The following is a 23,207-nucleotide window of genomic DNA, read 5'->3' as shown; positions in this document are numbered from 1 at the left end:
AGTTCATTAATTTATTAGTATTTTATACTGGAAGTTTACAAAGAAAATTCAGCATAGTCATGACTAATATCTATCAGTTGAATCTTCTTCTGGGTTTTATCTTATCTTCTGCTGGGTTTTATTACTTTGAGAGAGCAATAACAAAATAAGGAACAGTGCATATTATTATTCCCTTCTGGCCTTTCAGAAGGAATTATCAAAATGTAGAAATATATATATATATTATATATATATAATATTTATAAATATTATAAATATATAATATATAAATTTATGAATATAAATATAAATATTATATATATATATAGAGGGGGGGGCATTTATTATGAATTGTTCTAGTCTCTGCTTTTTTTCCAGTGCTCCATAGGCTTTTCATGCAGATTTAATTATTCTCAACTTGTAAATCATTACTTCACCATACCATACATGTCTGATGAACTGGAATGTTGATCTCAAATTTTATAACACACACACATGATATGATTCATTCTGCTATAGTAATGTGCATAAGAATAAAATGAATTACTTTTTAATATTAAAGGAAATTCTCAACTATTATTTGTCTCCTCAAATGTCAACTGCATGAATAAAATGTCAAGCATGACCAGCCATGTAGCTATATTCTTATTCTCCTTAAGATCTTCACTGTTAGCGTCATTGAAGAGACACTGATTTGATCTGTTTACATTTGTACCTCATAGAGTGAACACTGATGTCTAAGCATATCTTCCATCTAGTTAATTTGTCAAAACACTATAATAGAATAACTATTGTTTGGCTTGAAATTAAAAGGAAATAGATCTCCAAATTATTTGCTTACCCATAACTCCACTATTGAACTATGTTAGTGTGTCAAAGTGTAGATGGAATGTCTAAATTGATAGGTGAGTAATAGAAATCTTCATTTCTATGTTAGTTTTTTTCCTCTAACTACAAGTATATTTGTTTATATTATAAAAATATCCCAATCTAATTCATTCTCTAATATTTTGTTACTCACTGTATTAGTTAGGGTTTTACTGCTGTGGACAGACACCATGACCAAGGCAAGTCTTAATAAAACAACATTTAATTGGGGCTGGCTTACAGATTCAGAGGTTCAGTCCATTATCATCAAGATGGGTGCATGGCAGTATCCAGACAGGCATGGCGCAGGTAGAGCTGAGAGTTCTACATCTTCATCCAAAGGCTGCTAGTGGAAGACTGACTTCTAGGCAACTTGGGTGAGGATCTTATACCCACACCCACAGTGACACACCCATTCCAACCAGGTCACACCTATTCCTACAAGGCCACACCTTCAGATGGTGCCACTCCCTGGTCCAGGGCTATACAAACCATCACACTCACTAAATATCTTTTTGAGTTTAACTACTTGGGGATTTAACTGTAGTTTTTCTTTCAATTCACTTCCTTGGTGTGAAACATGTCTCCCTACTGGTACCATCATAAGTATAATTTTCTCATATTTATTTTTGAATATATGTGAGAAAATTCTGTTTTCCTTCTAAATAATAATCCTGATGAGTCCCCCATACATAAAATCCTTTACAAGCTACACATCAGTGCACAGTAAAAGGTCTAGTTTACAGCTTGGGATTTTGATTGAAAGCTCAATTCTTCCTTAATTGACAAGTTCAAGTTTAGGGGTCTGATTTCCTGAAATCAGTTTTCCTTCCTTTGTAAACATTTTTTTAATCTTAAAATTTGATAGCTTGCTTGGAAAACCAAGAGGTATTAAGAGAAAAAGAAAAATGATGGATTCTGGGGGGTGGGGGTGGGGTGGACAAAATCACAAGGAGGGAGAAGAACCAGAAAAGAATCTGAGGAAGAGGTAGTTGAACTAATCTGAGGTTTAGCTGAAAGTGGAGTTTAGGTGATTAAGAGACTAAGTGTGAAAAACAAAAGTTAAAAAGAAGGAAAGGTTTTCAATATTCCAAGTGACAAGACCTGTGCCCATACCTTAGGCATTGAAATGATGACGTGTCTGAAAAAGAGAATGTTGAGAGGAAATGTTTATTTTGCTTATCTTTTTATTATTAATAAATTTTATATTTCTTTAATCCATATTTTTACAGTCCAGTCATTATCCCCCTGCCCCTCATGGTGTGCCCTCTGACTGTTCCTTATCCTATTCTTCCACCCCTGTCTCTAAGAGGATGTCCCAACCTCCCTCACTCCTCCCCAGCAGATCTCCCCACTCGATGGGGCCTCAAGTCTCTCCAGGGTTATGTGCATCTTCTCTCACAGAGGCCAGACCAGGCAGTCCTCTGCTCTCTATATATGTTGGGGGCCTCATATCAGCTGGTGTATGCTTCCTGGTTTGTTGCTTGGTGTATGAGAGATCTCAGGATATATGTTAGTAGGGACTGCATGTCTTCCTATGGGGTTACCCTCAGATTCTTCCAGATTTTCCCTAATTCAAACACAGGGGTCCCTGGATTCTGTCCATTGTTTGGGTGTAAGTATCTTACTCTTTCAGCTGTTTGTTGGGCCTCTCAGAGGGCAGCCATGCTAGCTCCTGCCTGTAAGAACACCACAGCATCAGTAATTGTGTCAGGCCTTGGAACCTTCCCTTGAGATAGATGCCAATTTGGGCCTGTCACTGGACTTCCTTTCCCTCATGCTCTTCTCCATTTTTGTCCCTGAAGTTCTTTTCGACAGGGACAGTTCTGGATTGTTCATCGTTTTAAAAATGTCATTTTTTCATGTAGGGAAGGTGTGGTAGAACTGCTCACGAAACAGCATGCAGAATCCTAGTATATAGTAAGAGAAAGGCATGTGAAAAACTATTTCTCCAAGGATACATAATCAGTGACCCACTTCCCCAATTAGATTTCATCTTGTACAATGCTATTATGTGTCCTTACTCAAATCAGATGTTTCCTGCATTTGATACTTCTAGCTCAAAGGTGAAGTTATAAATGCCACTCAAGGCACTAAAATACCACACACACCGTTTTTGTTTTCATGATGTGACTTTTGAACTATGAAAAAGTTAGAATCTGAAATGGCTCCCAAAGGCCAGTCAGTGTTTTCATCAGCCTGTGCTACTGTTAAGTTATGAAATTATAAATGAGTTGTGCCTGGTGGGAAGAAGTTAGGCTAGTATGGGCATACTCTGAAGAGCTATCAGGACCCTGTTCTTTATTCTGTGTTCTAGCAACCAGAAATTAAACTGATGTGATATATGCTCACCTTGCTAGGTTTAAGCACAGTATGCCCAAAGATGTGTGGATAAGGACTTATTTTTTACAAAAGAAAATTTTAATTTCAGAAGAGCTAATAATATTCAATAAAGGAAGAACATTAAAGCAGGATCCTAGTACAACAACATTGCAGATTTTATTTTAATTTTCTTTTGAAATGTTTCTTTCTGGAACTCATCAATTGTAAAGGTTTTGCCATCGTAGTGAATAAAACAGTTGATAGAGTACCATTATAATCGCAGGGGATTTTATAGTATACAGTATCTTCTACACAATTATTTGATCACTTATTGTTACAGAAGCTCAAAATATCTACCCCTCTTATCCTGAAACACTCTTCAAGCAAAACTTGAACTATTTTCAAGTGAAATAGTATTTTACTTGAAAGCTATTTTGATTTCCTGAATTTGATTCTAGATCATCACAGATTTCCAGCTTTAAAACAACAACAACAACAACAACAAATACCCAGCATTCTATTTTAAAGACAGAACAACAAAAGCTTGTTTTATTTACTTTTCTATAGTATGAAAAAAAATCTGACAGGCAGATTAAAAATGGTGATTGAAATCCAACCTTTAATTTATCATTTGGTGTGACTTTAAAGTGTTGAAAATTGATAGGGGCCAGAGGATGAGTCCATATGCATTGCTGAGGACAACACCACAGAATGGCAGGCTTGGAAATATGAGAAATCACAGTAGAACAAAACCTGGCTTGGGTCTTGTCATAAGGAACTAGGAAAGATCACTATGAGTGAATGAATCATCTCATGGGATGCATCTATCATCTCCGAATGCAAAAATGCAGATGGAGGGGGTTGTGCTGCCATGCTTGAGGTCTTCTCTAATAGCCAGTCTTTCCATGTGTGATCTGCTAAACTTAAGGTTCTCCAGGAAGGGACAGCTAGCTGAGGCTCAGGTCTTGTATCTACCTGCTGAGATAACAGGTTTCCTATTTCATTCCCCAGGAGGTACTGTGAAGTGTGAAGGCAGAAAACGCACCCCCAGTCTCTTCCTACATGATGATCTTTAGTTGACCTGTAGTTACATTCTCCACATTTCTGGATATTTGTTTGAAATACATGTATATACCCTTTACAGAAGTTGGAGACTGTAGTCTTAAGTTCCTCATCTACTAAACTGAAATGGCTACTTTCCCAAGTAGGTCATGGGATTCTTCATGACATTTGGTGTATATAATAGTTATTTTTACACTACCAGTCACTGCTTCAAATATAATGACTTACAAGATTGAGGATGTAGCTCAGTTGGCAGATTGCTGGTAGGATGCATCAAACCCTGGGTTCTACCAGAAGCAACACATAAAACAGGGGTGGTAGTTCATGTCTGCGATCTAATCACTGGGAAATATATGTAGTCAGGTCAGAAGCTCACAGTCTTTTTGCAGTTAGCCTTGGTCCCATAAACATATTTTTCCTCAGGAAAAAAAAAAGATAAGTTAAATATTATCTGCATTTGGAGTTTCTCAAGTTGGAACAGAATTTTGTCACACTGGAAGTATATTATTTAAGTATGCCAAAAATTTTTGTGAGTCTCTTCACATACCAATATTTATGACATTATATAGGACAATATTCTTTGTTATGAAGTGGTAGCAAGAAAAGAGTTGTTGAAAAAAATTCTACCAAAAAGAACAGAAAAGCTGTTCTATATACTTGTTATCTAAAGGTTGATTGCCATCTCAGTATATCTTCTAACAATATCCACTCTTACTTTTAAAACTAAAAGAATTTATTACTCTTTTATGTATTTTAAATTATTTGAGAATTTCATATATCAAATCTTGATGAAATTCTCCCCTCCCACAAACCATTCCATATATAGCCCTATTCCACACCCACCCTCACTTATGTTTTCAATTTTTGATAAAAGCCTATCTACTCTAATTAATGTTTTCTATAACCATTGGATCTCTGACGAAAGATAGCTGAGAATGTTAGATCAATCAGGGACTATACCTTTAAAGAAAAATAATTGTACTTCTCCAGGTAGATATTTACCAGTTACCACAAGCATCTCAGCCAGGAAATGGATTCCATTCTCACCTCCAATTTGCATGCTGAGATTTTGTCTGGCTTAAGGTTGCACAGGACTTTTTCATACAGCTACAACAGTTGTGTGTTCATATATGCAATACCCTGTGATATCTAGGAAACATTGTTTTCTTGAAGCCATCTACCACCTTTGGCTCTTAAAAACCTTTCATGGCCCTCTTCAGTGATGATAAGTTATTCCTTTAACATTATTCCTTTAACATCCAGTGTGTATTTTGATTGTTCATACTGTGAGAAAATAGCCAAAACATGAAAACCTTTTCTTCCAGATAAAATTCTCTCCAGATCTGACACATATCGTTAACATTTGGTAAAGTTACCACCATCTTTCCCAGAATTTGAGATGTTGTACAGCTCATGTAGGCAGCTAAGGATAAAGGGGAAATATGCTTTTATACAAATGAGACTAGGAGCTGATGAATTGGCTCACTGGAGAAAACACATGGTCAGCACCACAGTTCAAATACCCATCACATACATAAGAAGACTAGAGTCAGCCTCTCCACAATCTGAGTGCTTGGGAATCAGGGACAGGGTATCCCTGGAGGATACTGGCCAGGAAGATAGCTCAGATTGATGAGTTCTGGGTTCAATGAGATATCCTGTGAAGATTGATCAAGGCAAACATCTGCTATAAGTCACTTGTCTCCTCATGCATATGCATACATGTACAGAAGCACTGAACACAGGCAAACAGTCATATATGAATTTACATGTATATATATTTATATTTAAAATGTATATTTACTTTATAAGTGAGACATATGCTTGAGATTTAAGCATTTGGAAGGCTGAACAGGAAAAAAGATATATGGACGAATTATAACTAGTCAGTATATATAGGTGTGTATTTTATTTATCATATTCCATCACTTTTTATTTGTATTTATTTTTTTTCAAAAGTCTTCATTTTATTGTTGTTGAAACTATGTATGTTAATAATACATCACCAATACATTATGATTTTTCTCTCCCAAAGTTGCAATTAGTGTGGATTGTGTTTTTTATTGGATATTTTTTTTTCATTTTGTTTAAATATCTTACTGGGTCCAAATCTAGGAAATCTGTTTCATGCACAGTATGTAACCACTGGTGTTATGGCCAAACTTCTGAAATTATCATTTTTGTTTTGTTTTTAACTTGTCTCTCCACCCCTAATGTCCTGGTGTTTGCATTGTGTAAATATCACTTAATGACTGGGCATTAGGTAGTCTCACAAGCTTCACAGATGGGCAGAATAAAAATTCAGGTGGTTTCAATTTGTTTTTAATGTATTTATTTGTTAATTTATTTTGAGTCAGGCTATCCCTATGTAGACCACCTCAAACTCACAGAGCTTCACCCACCTGGGCCTCCTGAGTGCCAGGATTAAATGTATTCACCAGGCAGCTTCAGCTCTGCTCTCTGCTGGATCCCTTTGCAATTCCCTGGACATGTATTAACTCTGGGGAAGAGGTGAAGGAGACTTACAAATGGAACCTGTCTGTCAAGTTGACTGGAAATGTTTTTCTTCTTCTTCTTCTTCTTCTTCTTCTTCTTCTTCTTCTTCTTCTTCTTCTTCTTCTTCTTCTTCTTCTTCTTCTTCTTCTTCTTCTTCTTCTCTTCTCCCTCACTCTCTCCCCCCCTCCCCCTCTCCCTCCCCCTCTCCCTCTCTCCCTCCCCCTCTCCCTCTCCCTCCCCCTCCTCCTCCTCCTCCTCCTCCTCCTCCTCCTCCTCCTCCTCCTCCTCCTCCTCCTTCTTCTTCTTCTTCTTCTTCTTCTTCTTCTTCTTCTTCTTCTTCTTCTTCTTCTTCTTCGTTAACATGATTTTATTATTTTCAACTGTTAATATTCAACAAACAGAATAATTATTTTAAGATATATTTTGTTGATATGTCTCCTTTTGTGGGGCAGTGGGCTGTGCACAGACAGTTTGGTCTCCAGTCAAGCAAAGGTCTGGAACCCCGGGGACCTGATGGGTGGTGTTTGATCAAGTCTGCCCCACAGCCTCCTCAGGAAGGGTGTGTGGCTATCAGTCACATGGCAGCAGCACCGAGCCTTCCCACATACAAATAAGGTTTCCCCTAAACTCTCAGTCCAAGCCAATGAGAGGTACCCACTGTGAAACCCTGAATTACCCCCAAAACTGTATATAGATCCTATCCAGGGAATTAAACGTGTGTGAGAACTACTCAGTCATCTGAGACTTTTGTTCCAAGAGCTGTAACACTTGGAAGAGATCTTCTCTCCTGAAGTACCACCTGAGGGTTCACTACACTCCTCACTGGATAGTGGGCTTCTCGTCAGCCCAGCCCAACCCAACTCAGTGCAGAGGAGTTCAGAGTTATCAAGTGACCTGGAAGGCATAACAGAGACTTGTCTCCCTGCCTGCACTGGCTTCCCTTCCCTGGAACTCTTGTACCAGGCCTGGTCAGAGATCTTCGTGAAACACCTCTGGTGCCCAGGCCCACATTTTTTTTCATTTATGATTTTATTAATTTGGATACTGTCTCTGTGCTCTCTGGTTGGTCTGGCTAAGGGTTTATCTATCTTGTTGTTTTTCTCAAAGAATCAGCTCCTGGTTTTGTTGATTCTTATAGATCTTTTTGTTTCTATTTGGTTGATTTTAGCCCTGAGTTTAATTATTTCCTGTGGTCTACTCCTCATAGGTGTATTTACTTCTTCTTCTTTTTTTGTTTTTGTTTTTGTGTTGTTGTTGTTTTCGAGACAGGGTTTCTCTCTATAGTCCTGGACGTCCTGGAACTTACTCTGTAGACCAGGCTGGCCTCGGACTCAGAAATTTGCCTGCCTCTGACTCCCAAGTGCTGGGTATTCTTTTTGTTCTAGAACTTTCAGGTGTGCTGTTAAGATGCTAGGGTAAGCTCTCTTCAGTTTCTTTTTGGAGGCACTTAGGGCTATGAGTTTTCTCTTACCACTGCTTTCATTGTGTCCCATAAGTTTTGGTAGGATGTGTCTTCATTTTCATTAAATTCTAAAAAGGCTTTAATTTCTTTATTTCTTCCTTAACCAAGTGATCAATGAGTAGAGTGTTGTTCAGCTTCCATGTGCATGTGGACTTTCCGTAGTTTTGTTGGTATTAAGACCAGCCATAGTCCATGTAATCTGATAGGGTGCATGAGATTATTTCAATCTTCTTATATATGTTGAGGCCTGTTTAGTGACCAATTATATATGGTCAGTTTTGGAGAAGGTACCATGAGGTGCTGAGAAGAAGGAATATTCTCTTGCTTTAGGATGAAATGTTCTTGCTCAGATATGGGAGATGCAGATCTTCGCTTTATTTTTTTATAACTATCAATTGCCATCATGTTTTGTAATTTGGGGTCTTGATTTCACCATTGTTGGTGAAGGAACTTTTCAATAAATATGCATAACCTGAAAAATATCTGTTAGATTCATTTTGTTTTTAGCTTCTGTAAGTTTCACTGTGTCTCAGTTTAGTTTCTGTCACCATGATCTGTTTATTGATGAGAGTGGGGTGTTGAAGTCTCCCACTACTATTGTGTGGGTTGCAATGTGTGCTGTTAGCTTTAGTAAAGTTTCTTTTATGAATGTGGGAGCCCTTGCATTTGGAGCATAGATGTTCAGAATTGAGAGTTCATCTTGGTAGATTTTTTCCTTTGACCACTATGAAGTGTCTTTCCTTTTCTTTTTTTGATAACTTCTGGTTGAAAGTCGATTTTATTAGATATTAGAATGGCTACTCCAGCTTGTTTCTTGGGACCATTTGCTTGTAAAATTGTTTTCCAACCTTTAACTCTGAAGGAGTGTCTGCCTTTGTCACTGAGGTGTGTTTCCTGTATGCAGCAAAATGCTGGGTACTGTTTATGTAGCCACTCTGTTAGTCTATGTCTTTTTTTGGGGGTGGGGTGGGGAATTGAGTCCATTGATGTTAAAAGATATTTAGGAAAAGTGATTGTTATTTCCTGTTATTTTGCTGTTAGAGTTGGAATTATGTTTGTGTGGCTATCTTCTTTTGGGTTTGTTGAAAGATTACTTCCTTTGCTATTTCTAGGGTGTAATTTCCTTCCTTGTGTTGGGGGTCTCCATTTATTATCCTTTGTGGATTTCTGGAAGGATATTGTGTAAATTTGGTTTTGGCAGGCCAGGTCTTGGTGTCTTTATCTATGGTAATTGAGAGTTTTGCTGGGCATAGTAGCCTGGGCTAACATTTATGTTCTCTTAGCATCTTCATGACATCTGTAAAGGATCATCTAGCTTTCATAGTCTCTGGTGAGATGTCTGGTGTAATTCTGATGGGTCTGCCTTTATATGTTATTTGACATTCTTCCTTTACTATCTTTAATATTCTTTGTTTAGTGCATTTGGTATTTTGAATATTATATGACAAGAGGAATTCCTTTTCTGGTTCAGTCTATTTGGAGTTCTGTAGGCTTCTTATATGGTCATGGGCATCTCTTTCTTTAGGTTAGGGAAGTTTTTTTTTTTAATTTTTAATATTTTTTATTACGTATTTTCCTCAATTACATTTCCAATGCTAAACCAAAAGTCCCCCATACCCCCCCCCACTTCTCTACCCACCCATTCCCATTCTTTTGGCCCTGGCATTCCCCTGTATTGGGGCATATAAAGTTTGCAAGTCCAATGGGCCTCTCTTTCCAGTGATGGCCGACTAGGCCATCTTTCCATACATATGCAGCTAGAAACAAGAGCTCTGGGGTACTGGTTAGTTCATCATGTTGTTCCCCCTATAGGGTTGCAGATCCCTTTAACTCCTTGGGTACTTTCTCTAGCTTCTCCATTGGGAGCCCTGTGATCCATCGGATAGCTGACTGTGAGCATCCACTTCTGTGTTTGCTAGGTCCCGGCATAGTCTCACAAGAGACAGCTATATCTGGGTCCTTTCAGCAAAATCTTGCTAGTGTATGCAATGGTGTCAGCGTTTGGAAGCTGATTATGGGATGGATCCTTGGATATGGCAGTCTCTAGATGGTCCATCCTTTCATCACAGCTCCAAACTTTGTCTATGTAACTCCTTCCATGGGTGTTTTGTTCCCAATTCTAAGAAGAGGCATAGTGTCCACACTTTGGTCTTCATTCTTCTTGAGTTTCATGCATTTAGCAAATTGTATCTTATATCTTGGGTTTCCTAAGTTTTGGGCTAATATCCACTTATAAGTGAATACATATTGCGTGAGTTCCTTTGTGATTGTGTTACCTCACTCAAGATGATGCCCTCCAGGTCCATCCATTTGGTTAGGAATTTCATAAATTCATTCTTTTTAATAGCTGAGTAGTACTCCATTGTGTAAATGTACCATAATTTCTGTATCCATTCCTGTGTTGAGGGGCATCTGGGTTCTTTCCAGCTTCTGGCTATTATAAATAAGGCTGCTATGAACATAGTGGAGCATGTGTCCTTCTTACCGGTTGGGACATCTTCTGGATATATGCCCAGGAGAGGTATTGCTGGATCCTCTGGTAGTACTATGTCCAATTTTCTGAGGAACAGCCAGACTGATTTCCAGATTGGTTGTACAAGCTTGCAATCCCACCAAATATGGAGGAGTGTTCCTCTTTCTCCACATCCTCGCCAGCATCTGCTGTCACCTGAATTTTTGATTTTAGCCATTCTGACTGGTGTGAGGTTGGATCTCAGGGTTGTTTTGATTTGCATTTCCCTGATGATTAAGGATGTTGAACATTTTTTCAGGTGCTTCTCTGCCATTCCGTATTCCTCAGGTGAGAATTCTTTGTTCAGTTCTGAGCCCCATGTTTAATGGGGTTATTTGATTTTCTGGAGTCCACCTTCTTGAGTTCTTTATATATATTGGATATTAGTCCCTTATCTGATTTAGGATAGGTAAAGATCCTTTCCCAATCTGTTGGTGTTTTTTTTGTCTTATTGATGTTGCCTTTTGCCTTGCAGAAGCTTTGCAGTTTCATGAGGTCCCACTTGTCAATTCTCGATCTTACAGCACAACCCATTGCTGTTCTATTCAAGAATTTTTCCCTTGTGCCCATATCTTCAAGGCTTTTCCCCACTTTCTCCTCTATAAGTTTTAGTGTCTCTGGTTTTATGTGAAGTTCCTTGATCCACTTAGACTTGACCTTAGTACAAGGAGATAGGAATGGATCAATTCGCATTCTTCTACATGATAACAACCAGTTGTGCCAGCACCATTTGTTGAAAATGCTGTCTTTCTTCCACTGGATGGTTTTAGCTTCCTTGTCGAAGATCAAGTGACCATAGGTGTGTGGCTTCATTTCTGGGTCTTCAATTCTATTCCATTGGTCTACTTGTCTGTCACTATACCAGTACCACGAAGTTTTTATCACAATTGCTCTGTAGTAAAACTTTAGGTCTGGCATGGTGATTCCACCAGAGGTTCTTTTATCCTTGAGAAAAGTTTTTGCTATCCTAGGTTTTTTGTTATTCCAGATGAATTTGCAGATTGCAATTTCTAATTCGTTGAAGAATTGAGTTGGAATTTTGATGAGGATTGCATTGAATCTGTAGATTGCTTTTGGCAAGATAGCCATTTTTACAATGTTGATCCTGCCAATCCATGAGCATGGGAGATCTTTCCATCTTCTGAGATCTTCTAGAATTTCTTTCTTCAGAGACTTGAAGTTTTCATTATACAGATCTTTCACTTCCTTAGTTAGAGTCACGCCAATATATTTTATATTATTTGTGACTATTGAGAAGGGTGTTGTTTCCCTAATTTCTTTCTCAGCCTGTTTATTCTTTGTGTAGAGAAAGGCCATTGATTTGTTTGAGTTAATTTTATATCCAGCTACTTCACCGAAGCTGTTTATCAGGTTTAGGAGTTCTCTGGTGGAATTTTTAGGGTCACTTATATATACTATCATATCATACGCAAAAAGTGATATTTTGACTTCATCTTTTCCAATTTGTATCCCTTTGATCTCCTTTTGTTGTCGAATTGCTCTGGCTAGGACTTCAAGTACAATGTTGAATAGGTATGGAGAAAGTAGACAGCCTTGTCTAGTCCCTGATTTTAGAGGGATTGCTTCAAGCTTCTCACCATTTATTTTGATGTTGGCTACTGGTTTGCTGTAGATTGTTTTTATCATGTTTAGGTATGGGCCTTGAATTCCTGATCTTTCCAAGACTTTTATCATGAATGGATGTTGGATCTTGTCAAATGCTTTTTCCGCATCTAACGAGATGATCATGTGGTTTTTGTCTTTGAGTTTGTTTATATACTGGATTACGTTGATGGATTTCTGTATATTGAACCATCCCTGCATCCCTGGGATGAAACCTACTTGGTCAGGATGGATGATTGTTTAGATGTGTTCTTGGATTCGGTTAGCAAGAACTTTATTGAGGATTTTTGCATCAATATTCATAAGCGATATTGGTTTGAAGTTTTCTATCTTTGTTGGGTCTTTTTGTGGTTTAGGTATCAGAGTAATTGTGGCTTCATAGAATGAGTTGGGTAGAGTACCTTCTGTTTCTATTTTTTGGAATAGTTTGTGAAGAACTGGGATTAGATCTTCTTTGAAGGTCTGATAGAACTCTGCACTAAACCCATCTGGTCCTGGGCTTTTTTTGGTTGGGAAACTATTAATGACTGCTTCTATTTCTTTGGGGGATATAGGGCTGTTTAGATTATTAACCTGATCTTGATTCAACTTTGGTACCTGGTATCTGTCTAGAAATTTCTCCATTTCATCCAGGTTCTCCAGTTTTGTTGAGTATAGCCTTTTGTAGAAGGATCTGATGGTGCTTTGGATGTCTTCAGGATCTGTTGTTATGTCTCCTTTTTCATTTCTGATTTTGTTCATTAGAATGCTTTCCCTGTGCCCTCTAGTGAGTCTGGCTAAGGGTTTATCTATCTTGTTGATTTTCTCAAAGAACCAGCTTCTTGATTGGTTTATTCTTTGAATAGTTCTTCTTGTTTCCACTTTGTTGATTTTGCCCCTGAGTTTGATTATTTCCTGCCATCTACTCCTCTTGGGTGAATTGCTTCCTTTTTTTCTAGTGCTTTTAGGTGTGTTGTCAAGCTGCTAATGTGTGCTCTCTCTAGTTTCTTTTTGGAGCCACTCAGAGCTATGAGTTTTCCTCTTAGAAATGCTTTCATTGCGTCCCATAAGTTTGGGTATGTTGTGGCTTCATTTTAATTGAACTCTATGAAGTCCTTAATTTCTTTCTTTATTCCTTCCTTGACCAAGGTATCATTGAGAAGAGTGTTGTTCAGTTTCCACGTGAATGTTGGCTTTCTATTATTTATTTTGTTATTGAAGATCAGCCTTAGTCCATGGTGATCTGATAGGATGCATGGGACAATTTCAATATTTTTGTATATGTTGAGGCCTGTTTTGTGACCAATTACGTGGTCAATTTTGGAGAATGTACCATGATGTGCTGAGAAGAAGGTATATCCTTTTGTTTTAGGATAGAATGTTCTGTAGATATCTGCCAGATCCATTTGATTCATAACTTCTGTTAGTTTCACTGTGTCCCTGTTTAGTTTCTGTTTCCATGATCTGTCCATTGGTGAAAGTGGTGTGTTGAAGTCTCCAACTATTATTGTATGAGGTGCAATGTGCGCTTTGAGATTTACTAAAGTTTCTTTAATGAATTTGGCTGCCTTTGTATTAGGAAGTTTTATTCTATAATTTTTGTTGAAGATATTTATTTGCCGTTTAATTTGGGAATCTTTGCTCTCTTCTATACCTATTATCCTTAGGTTTCATCTTCTCATTGTGTCCTGGATTTCCTGGATGTTTTGGATTAAGAGCTTTTTGCTATTTTGCTTTCTGTTGGACTGTTGTGCCAATGTTTCCTATGGTAGCTTCTGCACCTGAGATTCTCTCTTCTATCTCTTGTATTCTGTTGCTGATGCTTGCATCTGTGACTCCTGATCTCTTTACTAGTTTTACTAACTCCAGCTTCTCTACTTTTGTGATTTCTTTATTGTTTCTATTTCCATTTTTAGGTCTTGGATGGTTTTGTTCATTTCCTTTGCAAATTTGATTGTGTTTTCCTGTGAATCTTTAAGGAATTTTTGTGTTTCCTCTTTAAGGGCTTCTAGCTGTTTACCTGTGTTCTTTTGTATTTCTTTAAGGGAGTTATTATGTCCTTCTTAAAGTCCTCTATCACCATATTGAGAAGTGATTTTTTGATCTGAATCTTGCTTTTCCAGTGTGATGGTGTATCCAGGACTTGCTATGGTGGGAAAATTTGGTTCTGATGATTCCAAGTAACCTTGGTTTCTGTTGCTTATGATCTTATGCTTGCCTCCTGCTATCTGATTATCTCTAGTGATACCTGCCCTCACTATATCTGACTGCAGCATGTCCTTCATGTGATTCTGGTTGTGTCAGAACTCCTCAAAGTTCAGCTGTCTCTGTGATCCTGTGATTCTGGGATCCTGTAATCCTGAGATCCTGGGTGTATCAGAGCTCCTGGGAGTCAATCTGTCTTTGGGATCCTGGGAACCTGGTGTGACCAAGATCCTGGGATCCTGGGATTCTGAGATTCTAAGGCATGTTAGAGTGCCTGGAAGTGGAGCTTCTTCTTGGAACTTCTTCTGACTGGCTGCGGAATTAGTGTCTAAGGTCTGATCAGGACACCACTGATCCTATGATCCAGGGCAAGTTAGAGTGCCTTGGAGTTGAGATTCCTCTGGGTGTTTTGGGACTGGCTGCAAAGTTCACACCTAAGGTCTATTCATGGCACCTAACCTGATTTGAAGGAACCCATGCCACTGGTCAGGCAGATTTTCTGGGTGCCTGGGTCCTGCTGGTCCCAGTTACTTTTGGTGTTGATGTGGATGTTGTGTCCTACTCACCTCTGATCCTATGATCCTGGGTGTGTTAACAGCCTTGGAGTGGATCTTTCTCTAGGTGTTGTGGGACTGACTGCAGAATTTGCACCAAGGTCTGCTCAGGGCACTGGACCAGACTGGAAGGAACTCATGCCACTGGTCAGGCAGAGTTCCTGGGTGCCTGAGTCACCTGTATTTGTTTATTTTACTATCTGTAAATGTTCACCAGTTTTAGGCTACTTTGAACATAATTAATGTACTTTATTTTAATTTTACCTGAATATAAATAGATGTCATTAAGTCTTCTATATTGTTACAATATCTATATTCTTTATGTTTGATGCTGTCTCATGTCTTGGATATATCACAGGCCCAGGAGAAAAAAAATCGTTCTTTTTAAACTAGCCTTTGCAACAACCCTGAACTATTATACCTATGTTGCATTTATCAGAGAGGAATTTCTAGGACTGGCATTACTGGATAATTTATCCAAGATTGTGGAACTGGTAGCTGACTGTTAAAACTGAAGCTTTTGTATGTCTATACTGCTATGTCAAAGATGAACATACAGGAAATAAAGCTTAAAATCACCATGGAACTGATTTATTTTACTTGGGTGGAAATGTTTTAGATGTAAAATGGAAGTGAAATCAGTAAGTGGGTCCTGAAGAAAGAATTTGAAGATTCTGATTTAATTTCACATCTTCTCTTAAAGTAGATAGAAATTTGGACAATATATTCAAATAGCTAGACTTCAATTTCTCATCTAAAAATAATAAGAATGATGATAATAATGATGGTGGTTGTAACTATGGTGACTATATAGCTCATTGGCTCTCCATTTGCTTGTAACTAGCATATCATGACATAATTATAATAAGAATAGGACTAACACAAAAAATCATAACTAATGATGTCTTGAGTGTTGCTCATACCTGCTAAGGTTGTTTGATTCCAAGTTGCAAGCTTTTAGACAATGTCCCTGCCATCTTTCCAAATTGAGACATTTGCCTTACATGGTAAGATTTTAATTCTCTGGCACTACACATATGAACTTAGCATCCTATGAATAAGTCCTAATACCAAGTTTATCATTTATCATTCATGCTGTGTATTCTCATATAAAGACAAACACACCTTACCACCATATAAATCACTTATTCTTCTGCCTTTTCCCCTTGAGTCTTTCCCACAGCTTTTCTGTCCATTACACTGATGTCGGTCTAAGCAAGGGAAATATCCAACCACATTAAATATGTGAGGAGGGACTCTAACAGCCTGGTGCTTCATGTTGCATGCTCTGAGGTGTAAAAAATGATTTGATGCAAGGGAAATCAGGGCAGGTGTGGCCCGAAATGAGTTGTACTGTGCTAACTGATAGTTACTACATGAAAAAGAGAGACAGCAATTGAATGAATTTGGATTGCAAAATGTTTTATTTGGGAAAATGGTTAAATAGAGTAAAGGATTAGATGAGTAAGCTTTGTTAATTGCTTAACTGTGTTGAAATGATGTAGAGGAATACTCTTTGTTTACTGGAAAAATAAACTACTAAATATGGGATGAAATGTGTGTCATTCACAAAATTATTCTGCATAGTTCAGAAAATAATAATTTTAAAATTATTTTATTATATTAATTTTAAAAAATACATATGTAATGATTTATATTTATATACCTTAACATTATACATTATATTATTTACAATATGCATGCTATATGCAAATAATATAAACTATAATATTTATTTAGCTAGTATTTATATTACATGTAAATAATAATATACTATATTTTATAACATTATATATTATATATGGGAGACAAAGGTCAGAGAACAACTTTCAAGAGTTTGTTCTTGGTATCCCTCTTGGCAAGGCAAGCTGTTGTTTCTGCTGCTTCACTCTACACCCTAGTCAAGATTCTATTGTATTTAAATATCCACATGGCTTCTGGGACTCAAAGTGTTCAGTTTGCACATTTACCTGCTGAGCTCATCAGGAAAGAAGAAAGTGTTTTTAAAATTCTTGAAGAATATTCTCTAAGCTCAAGCTTGGTAATACATAACATTTTCTAATCTGTGTAGAATTGAGATTTAAATCAAGTGTGCTCTCAGACAGGAACAAGTATCTCAATGAATATTTTCTTTTTCATCCCCAGGTGAGGGTCGTTTCAGCCGTCCTATTTTTATCCAGGAGCCACAAGATGTTATTTTTCCTTTGGATTTATCTAGATCTGAAATTATTTTGACTTGTACTGCAAATGGATACCCTTCTCCCCATTACAGGTAAAACACTACTTCTCTGTACCACTGTTGTCTTCCTTGTGACTGCTGTAAAATAGACACAAAAATAACAATTCACAGATATACCCTACATATTCAGAATGGACTTTAAGATAGATTTTCACCCTATTTAATTTTATCTGCACAACTCCAATGAGCACATATACATCTTCAGGACTCCAAAACATTCATTCATGCTGCAATCTAAATTTATTTACTATATAGGCCACTAGTATATAGGTCTGTTTTTAATTTGACATTTATTCTTGGCATTGGTGGCCATCAGAGTCATATATACTTAGAAATGAGAAAGACTGAAGAAAACACGGGAATGTAAGAGAGAAATGGGGAGAGAGATTTAGTTTCACAGCTTGGAAAACTCTGAGCTTACTTCTGCATTCAATACACATCTACTTAATTTAAGGGTAGTGCCTCAGTTTCCTCAATACAATGGCTATGAAAATAGCCTTCTATAAACAAGCAATCAGAGTAAAACTTTTAAATTATATCATGAGATTAAATTCTGAAGATTTCCCAGCAGCCCCTACTGAGCCAAAAGTACTTATTATAGAAAAACTATGTTGAAGGCAATTATCTACATTCTAAGCCCAAGAAGGAAGTTTTACTACAGGAAAAAAATGTTTGTCTCTCATACAGAGTTTTATTTTTTAAACCTTTATTTGTATGCTATTTTAAATTGCTGTCTTTTCTCACATGTGTCTGGTAAAGAAAACATGGGAGCAAGGATATGGAGGCTTCTCTGGGGTCTTTGTAATCTCAGGAGCATAATACATTGGCATCATCCAAACTTTTAGGGAAAACATTCAAAAAAATAAAAATAATAATTTTCTCTGTTGATGTTCTTTAGCCTTAAAATAACTGCAGAAAAATAAACAATGTGGAAGAAAGAGGACTGTTTTGTTGTTGTTTGTTTTAGCTTTTTCATATTTACACAGTTGTGGTTTGGTTAGAATTTAAAGATATATACATTTGTATGGGTATAAGTTGTATTTTTATGTGAAATGATGTTCTGTTGGTAACAACTGTGTGCAGTGTGAATGTAGGAAGAAAAAATAAAAATCATCAGAATGACACTTGGTGATTTTTGATTTTCAAAGAATTCCCCCAAAGTGTTAATTTTTTAGATGTGGAATTGAATTGACATGCACAAAAAGCAACAATTAAGTCCACATTTAGCAAACTGTGCTCATTTTTTTGACTTACACGTTGCAATGAAATACAGCCTACATCTATATAATTACCAGTGGAATTAGTTCAATTATTTAAATGGACAAAGCTAAAGCCATCTCTGCATTATCTTGTATTTAGCTTGTATTTCATAGAATAACTTCATCATTCATTCATAAAAAGTGTTTAAAAGCTAAACCTTTAATTCTAAATAAGGTCTTAACCCAAATTCAACTCAACTGAGTAGGGAAGACCAATCACTTTTCTAATTACTTTGCTCAAATTCAGGCTTTCTGTTATTTATTATGCTGCTCAAAAATGTCTGAGCTTGAGAAGGCTCAGTAGTGAATAGCATTTGCTCCTCTCATAAAGGACCAGGGTTTGAGTACTAGGAACCATTTGCAATGGCTTGTAACTCCAGTTTGGAAGATCTGACAACATTTTCTGGACTCTGCTGGTATTAAAGGCACAAGATTCACAGACATACACGTGAGACAAACCACCCTTACACATAAAGTAAATGTTTTTAGAAAAGGTACTTGATTTAACCTAAGATGACCAATATAAAATAGGATTAATACCATTTTCAGGATCACCTAATATGAAATCATAGCTTTGGTGTTTGAAAGCTAGTTCAGTTGATGCAGGTAAGTTTTCTTGTGGGAGGGCAGTGTCTGAATGTCTCTATATTTTTAAGTTTATTAAATATGACTTAAATGCTGAGACTGCATTAGTTAGGGAAGCAGAAACCAGCCTGAGTAGGACCACAGGCCTCATCCAGCTGGATCAGCGCCGGGGTAGCAGGAGCTCAGGGTTGCCTGACACCCGCCAGCTACCCACGACCCCCGCCGCAGGATTTTGGGACTGCTGGGGAGTGGAACACAGCTTCTGCTCCAGTCCAATCACGCGGGACCTGAGACTGCTCTGGTTGGGGAGAGAGAAATCCGGCCTACATAGGGCCACAACCCTCTTCCGGTCAGAAAAGCACCTGGGCAGCTGGGGCGCAGGGTCGGCTGACACTCACCAGCTACCCACAACACCCACCACAGGATCTTAAGACTTCTGGAGAGTGGAACACAGCTTCTGCTCCAATCCAATTGCACGCGGGACCAGAGACTGTATTAGTTAGGGAAGCAGAAAAACGGCCTGAGTAGGACCACAGGCCTCTTCCAGCTGGACCAGCACCTGGGTACCTTCAGCTACCCACGACCCCCGCCGCAGGATTTAGAGACTGCTGGTGAGTGGAACACAGCTTCTGCTCCAATCTTTAAACAGCAACAATGATAACAACTAACCCCAGAGATTACCAGATGGCGAAAGGTAAACGTAATAATCTTACTAACAGAAACCAAGACCACTCACCATCATCAGAACCCAGCACCCCCACTTCGCCCAGTCCAGGGCACCCCAACACACCGGAAAAGCTAGACACGGATTTAAAAGCATATCTCCTGATGATGATAGAGGACTTCAAGAAGGACTTTAATAACACACTTAAAGAAATGCAGGAGAACACTGCTAAACAGGCAGAAGACAATAAAGAGGAAGCACAAAAATCCCTTAAAGAATTGCAGGAGAACACTGCTAAAGAGTTACAAATCCTTAAAGAAAAACACAATAACATAATCAAACAGGTAGAAGTCCTTACAGAAAAACAGGAAAACACATCCAAACAGATGATGGAAATGAACAAAACCATACTAGACCTAAAAAGGGAAGTAGACACAATAAAGAAAACCCAAAATGAGGCAACACTGGAGATAGAAACCCTAGGAAAGAAATCTGGAACCATAGATACGAGCATCAGCAACAGAATACAAGAGATGGAAGAGAGAATCTCAGGTGCAGAAGATTCCATAGAGAACATCGGCACAACAATCAAGGAAAATGTAAAATGCAAAAAGATCCTAACTCAAAACATCCAAGAAATACAGGACACAATGAGAAAACCAAACCTACGGATAATAGGAGTGGATGAGAATGAAGATTTTCAACTCAAAGGACCAGCAAACATCTTCAACAAAATTATAGAAGAAAACTTCCCAAATCTAAAGAAAGAGATGCCCATGAACATACAAGAAGCCTACAGAACTCCAAATAGACTGGACCAGAAAAGAAATACCTCCCGACACATAATAATCAGAGCAACAAATGCTCTAAATAAAGATAGAATACTAAAAGCAGTAAGAGAAAAAGGCCAAGTAACATATAAAGGCAAGCCTATCAGAATTACACCAGATTTTTCACCAGAGACTATGAAAGCCAGAAGATCCTGGACGGATGTTATACAGACACTAAAAGAACACAAATTCCAGCCCAGGCTACTATACCCAGCCAAACTCTCAATTAACATAGATGGAGAAACCAAAGTATTCCACGACAAAACAAAATTCACACATTATCTCTCCACGAATCCAGCCCTTCAAAGGATAATAACAGAAAAAAAACAATACAAGGACAGGAACCACGCCCTAGAAACAACAAGAAGGTAATCCCTCAACAAACCTAAAAGAAGACAGCCACAAGAACAGAATGCCAACTTTAACAACAAAAATAACAGGAAACAACAATTACTTTTCCTTAATATCTCTTAATATCAATGGACTCAACTCCCCGATAAAAAGACATAGACTAACAAACTGGCTACACAAACAAGACCCAACATTTTGCTGCTTACAGGAAACTCATCTCAGAGAAAAAGATAGACACTACCTCAGAATGAAAGGCTGGAAAACAATTTTCCAAGCAAATGGCATGAAGAAACAAGCTGGAGTAGCCATTCTAATATCTGATAAGATTAACTTCCAACCCAAAGTCATTAAAAAAGACAGGGAGGGACACTTCATACTCATCAAAGGTAAAATCCTCCAAGAGGAACTATCAATCCTGAATATCTATGCTCCAAATACAAAGGCAGCCACATTCATTAAAGAAACTTTAGTAAAGTTCAAAGCACACATTGCACCTCATACAATAATAGTGGGAGACTTCAACACACCACTTTCACCAATGGACAGATCATGGAAACAGAAACTAAACAGGGACACAGTGAAACTAAGACAAATTATGAATCAAATGGATCTGGCAGATATCTACAGAACATTCTATCCTAAAACAAAAGGATATACCTTCTTCTCAGCACCTCATGGTACCTTCTCCAAAATTGACCACATAATTGGTCACAAAGCAGGCCTCAACAGATATAAAAATATTGAAATTGTCCCATGCATCCTATCAGATCACCATGGACTAAGGCTGATCTTCAATAACAAAATGAATAATAGAAAGCCAACCTTCACGTGGAAACTGAACAACACTCTTCTCAATGATACCTTGGTCAAGGAAGGAATAAAGAAAGAAATTAAGGACTTTTTAGAGTTCAATGAAAATGAAGCCACAACATACCCAAACCTATGGGACCCAATGAAAGCATTTCTAAGAGGAAAACTCATAGCTCTGAGTGCCTCCAAAAGGAAACTAGAGAGAGCACACATTAGCAGCTTGACAACACACCTAAAAGCACTAGAACAAAAGGAAGCAAATTCACCCAAGAGGAGTAGATGGCAGGAAATAATCAAACTCAGGGGTGAAATCAACCAAGTGGAAACAAGAAAAACTATTCAAAGAATCAACCAATCAAAGAGCTGGTTCTTTGAGAAAATCAACAAGATAGATAAACCCTTAGCCAGACTCACTAGAGGGCACAGGGAAAGCATCCTAATTAACAAAATCAGAAATGAAAAAGGAGACATAACAACAGATCCTGAAGACATCCAAAACACCATCAGATCCTTCTACCAAAGGCTATACTCAACAAAACTGGAGAACCTGGATGAAATGGAGAAGTTCCTAGACAGATACCAGGTACCAAAGTTGAATCAAGATCAGGTTAATGATCTAAACAGCCCTATATCCCCCAAAGAAATAGAAGCAGTCATTAATAGTCTCCCAACTAAAAAAAGCCCAGGACCAGATGGGTTTAGTGCAGAGTTCTATCAGACCTTCAAAGAAGATCTAATCCCAGTTCTTCACAAACTATTCCACAAAATAGAAACAGAAGGTACTCTACCCAACTCATTCTATGAAGCCACAATTACTCTGATACCTAAACCACAAAAAGACCCAACAAAGATAGAAAACTTCAGACCAATATCCCTTATGAATATTGATGCAACAATCCTCAATAAAGTTCTTGCTAACCGAATCCAAGAACACATCAAAACAATCATCCATCCTGACCAAGTAGGTTTCATCCCAGGGATGCAGGGATGGTTCAATATATGGAAATCCATCAACGTAATCCAGTATATAAACAAACTCAAAGACAAAAACCACATGGTCATCTCCTTAGATGCGGAAAAAGCATTTGACAAGATCCAACACCCATTCATGATAAAAGTCTTGGAAAGATCAGGAATTCAAGGCCCATACCTAAACATAATAAAAGCAACCTACAGCAAACCAGTAGCCAACATCAAAGTAAATGGTCAGAAGCTTGAAGCAATCCCTCTAAAATCAGGGACTAGACAAGGCTGTCCACTTTCTCCATACCTATTCAACATTGTACTTGAAGTCCTAGCCAGAGCAATTCGACAACAAAAGGAGATCAAAGGGATACAAATTGGAAAAGATGAATTCAAAATATCACTCTTTGCAGATGATATGATAGTATATATAAGTGACCCTAAA

At 37.8% G+C, this 23,207-nt stretch overlaps 1 protein-coding gene across 3 annotated transcripts in view; it reads left to right on the top strand.

The window, feature by feature from the left end:
* The window catches only part of LOC110295968 (contactin-6), a 370,702-nt gene that overhangs the window by 137,300 nt on the left and 210,195 nt on the right, over positions 1 to 23,207 (top strand). For all 3 annotated transcript variants that reach the window (XM_021164390.3, XM_021164391.3, XM_085840204.1), the window contains exon 3: positions 17,207 to 17,333. In XM_021164390.3, the coding sequence (XP_021020049.1) occupies positions 17,207 to 17,333 (127 nt within the window). The remainder of the gene's footprint in view (positions 1 to 17,206; positions 17,334 to 23,207) is intronic.

This window comes from Mus caroli, unplaced genomic scaffold (assembly GCF_978045245.1).
Source record: "Mus caroli unplaced genomic scaffold, Mus_caroli_1 scaffold_7, whole genome shotgun sequence".
NCBI classification, from domain to species: Eukaryota; Metazoa; Chordata; class Mammalia; order Rodentia; family Muridae; genus Mus; species Mus caroli.
This window is presented reverse-complemented; position numbering and strand designations above follow the sequence as displayed.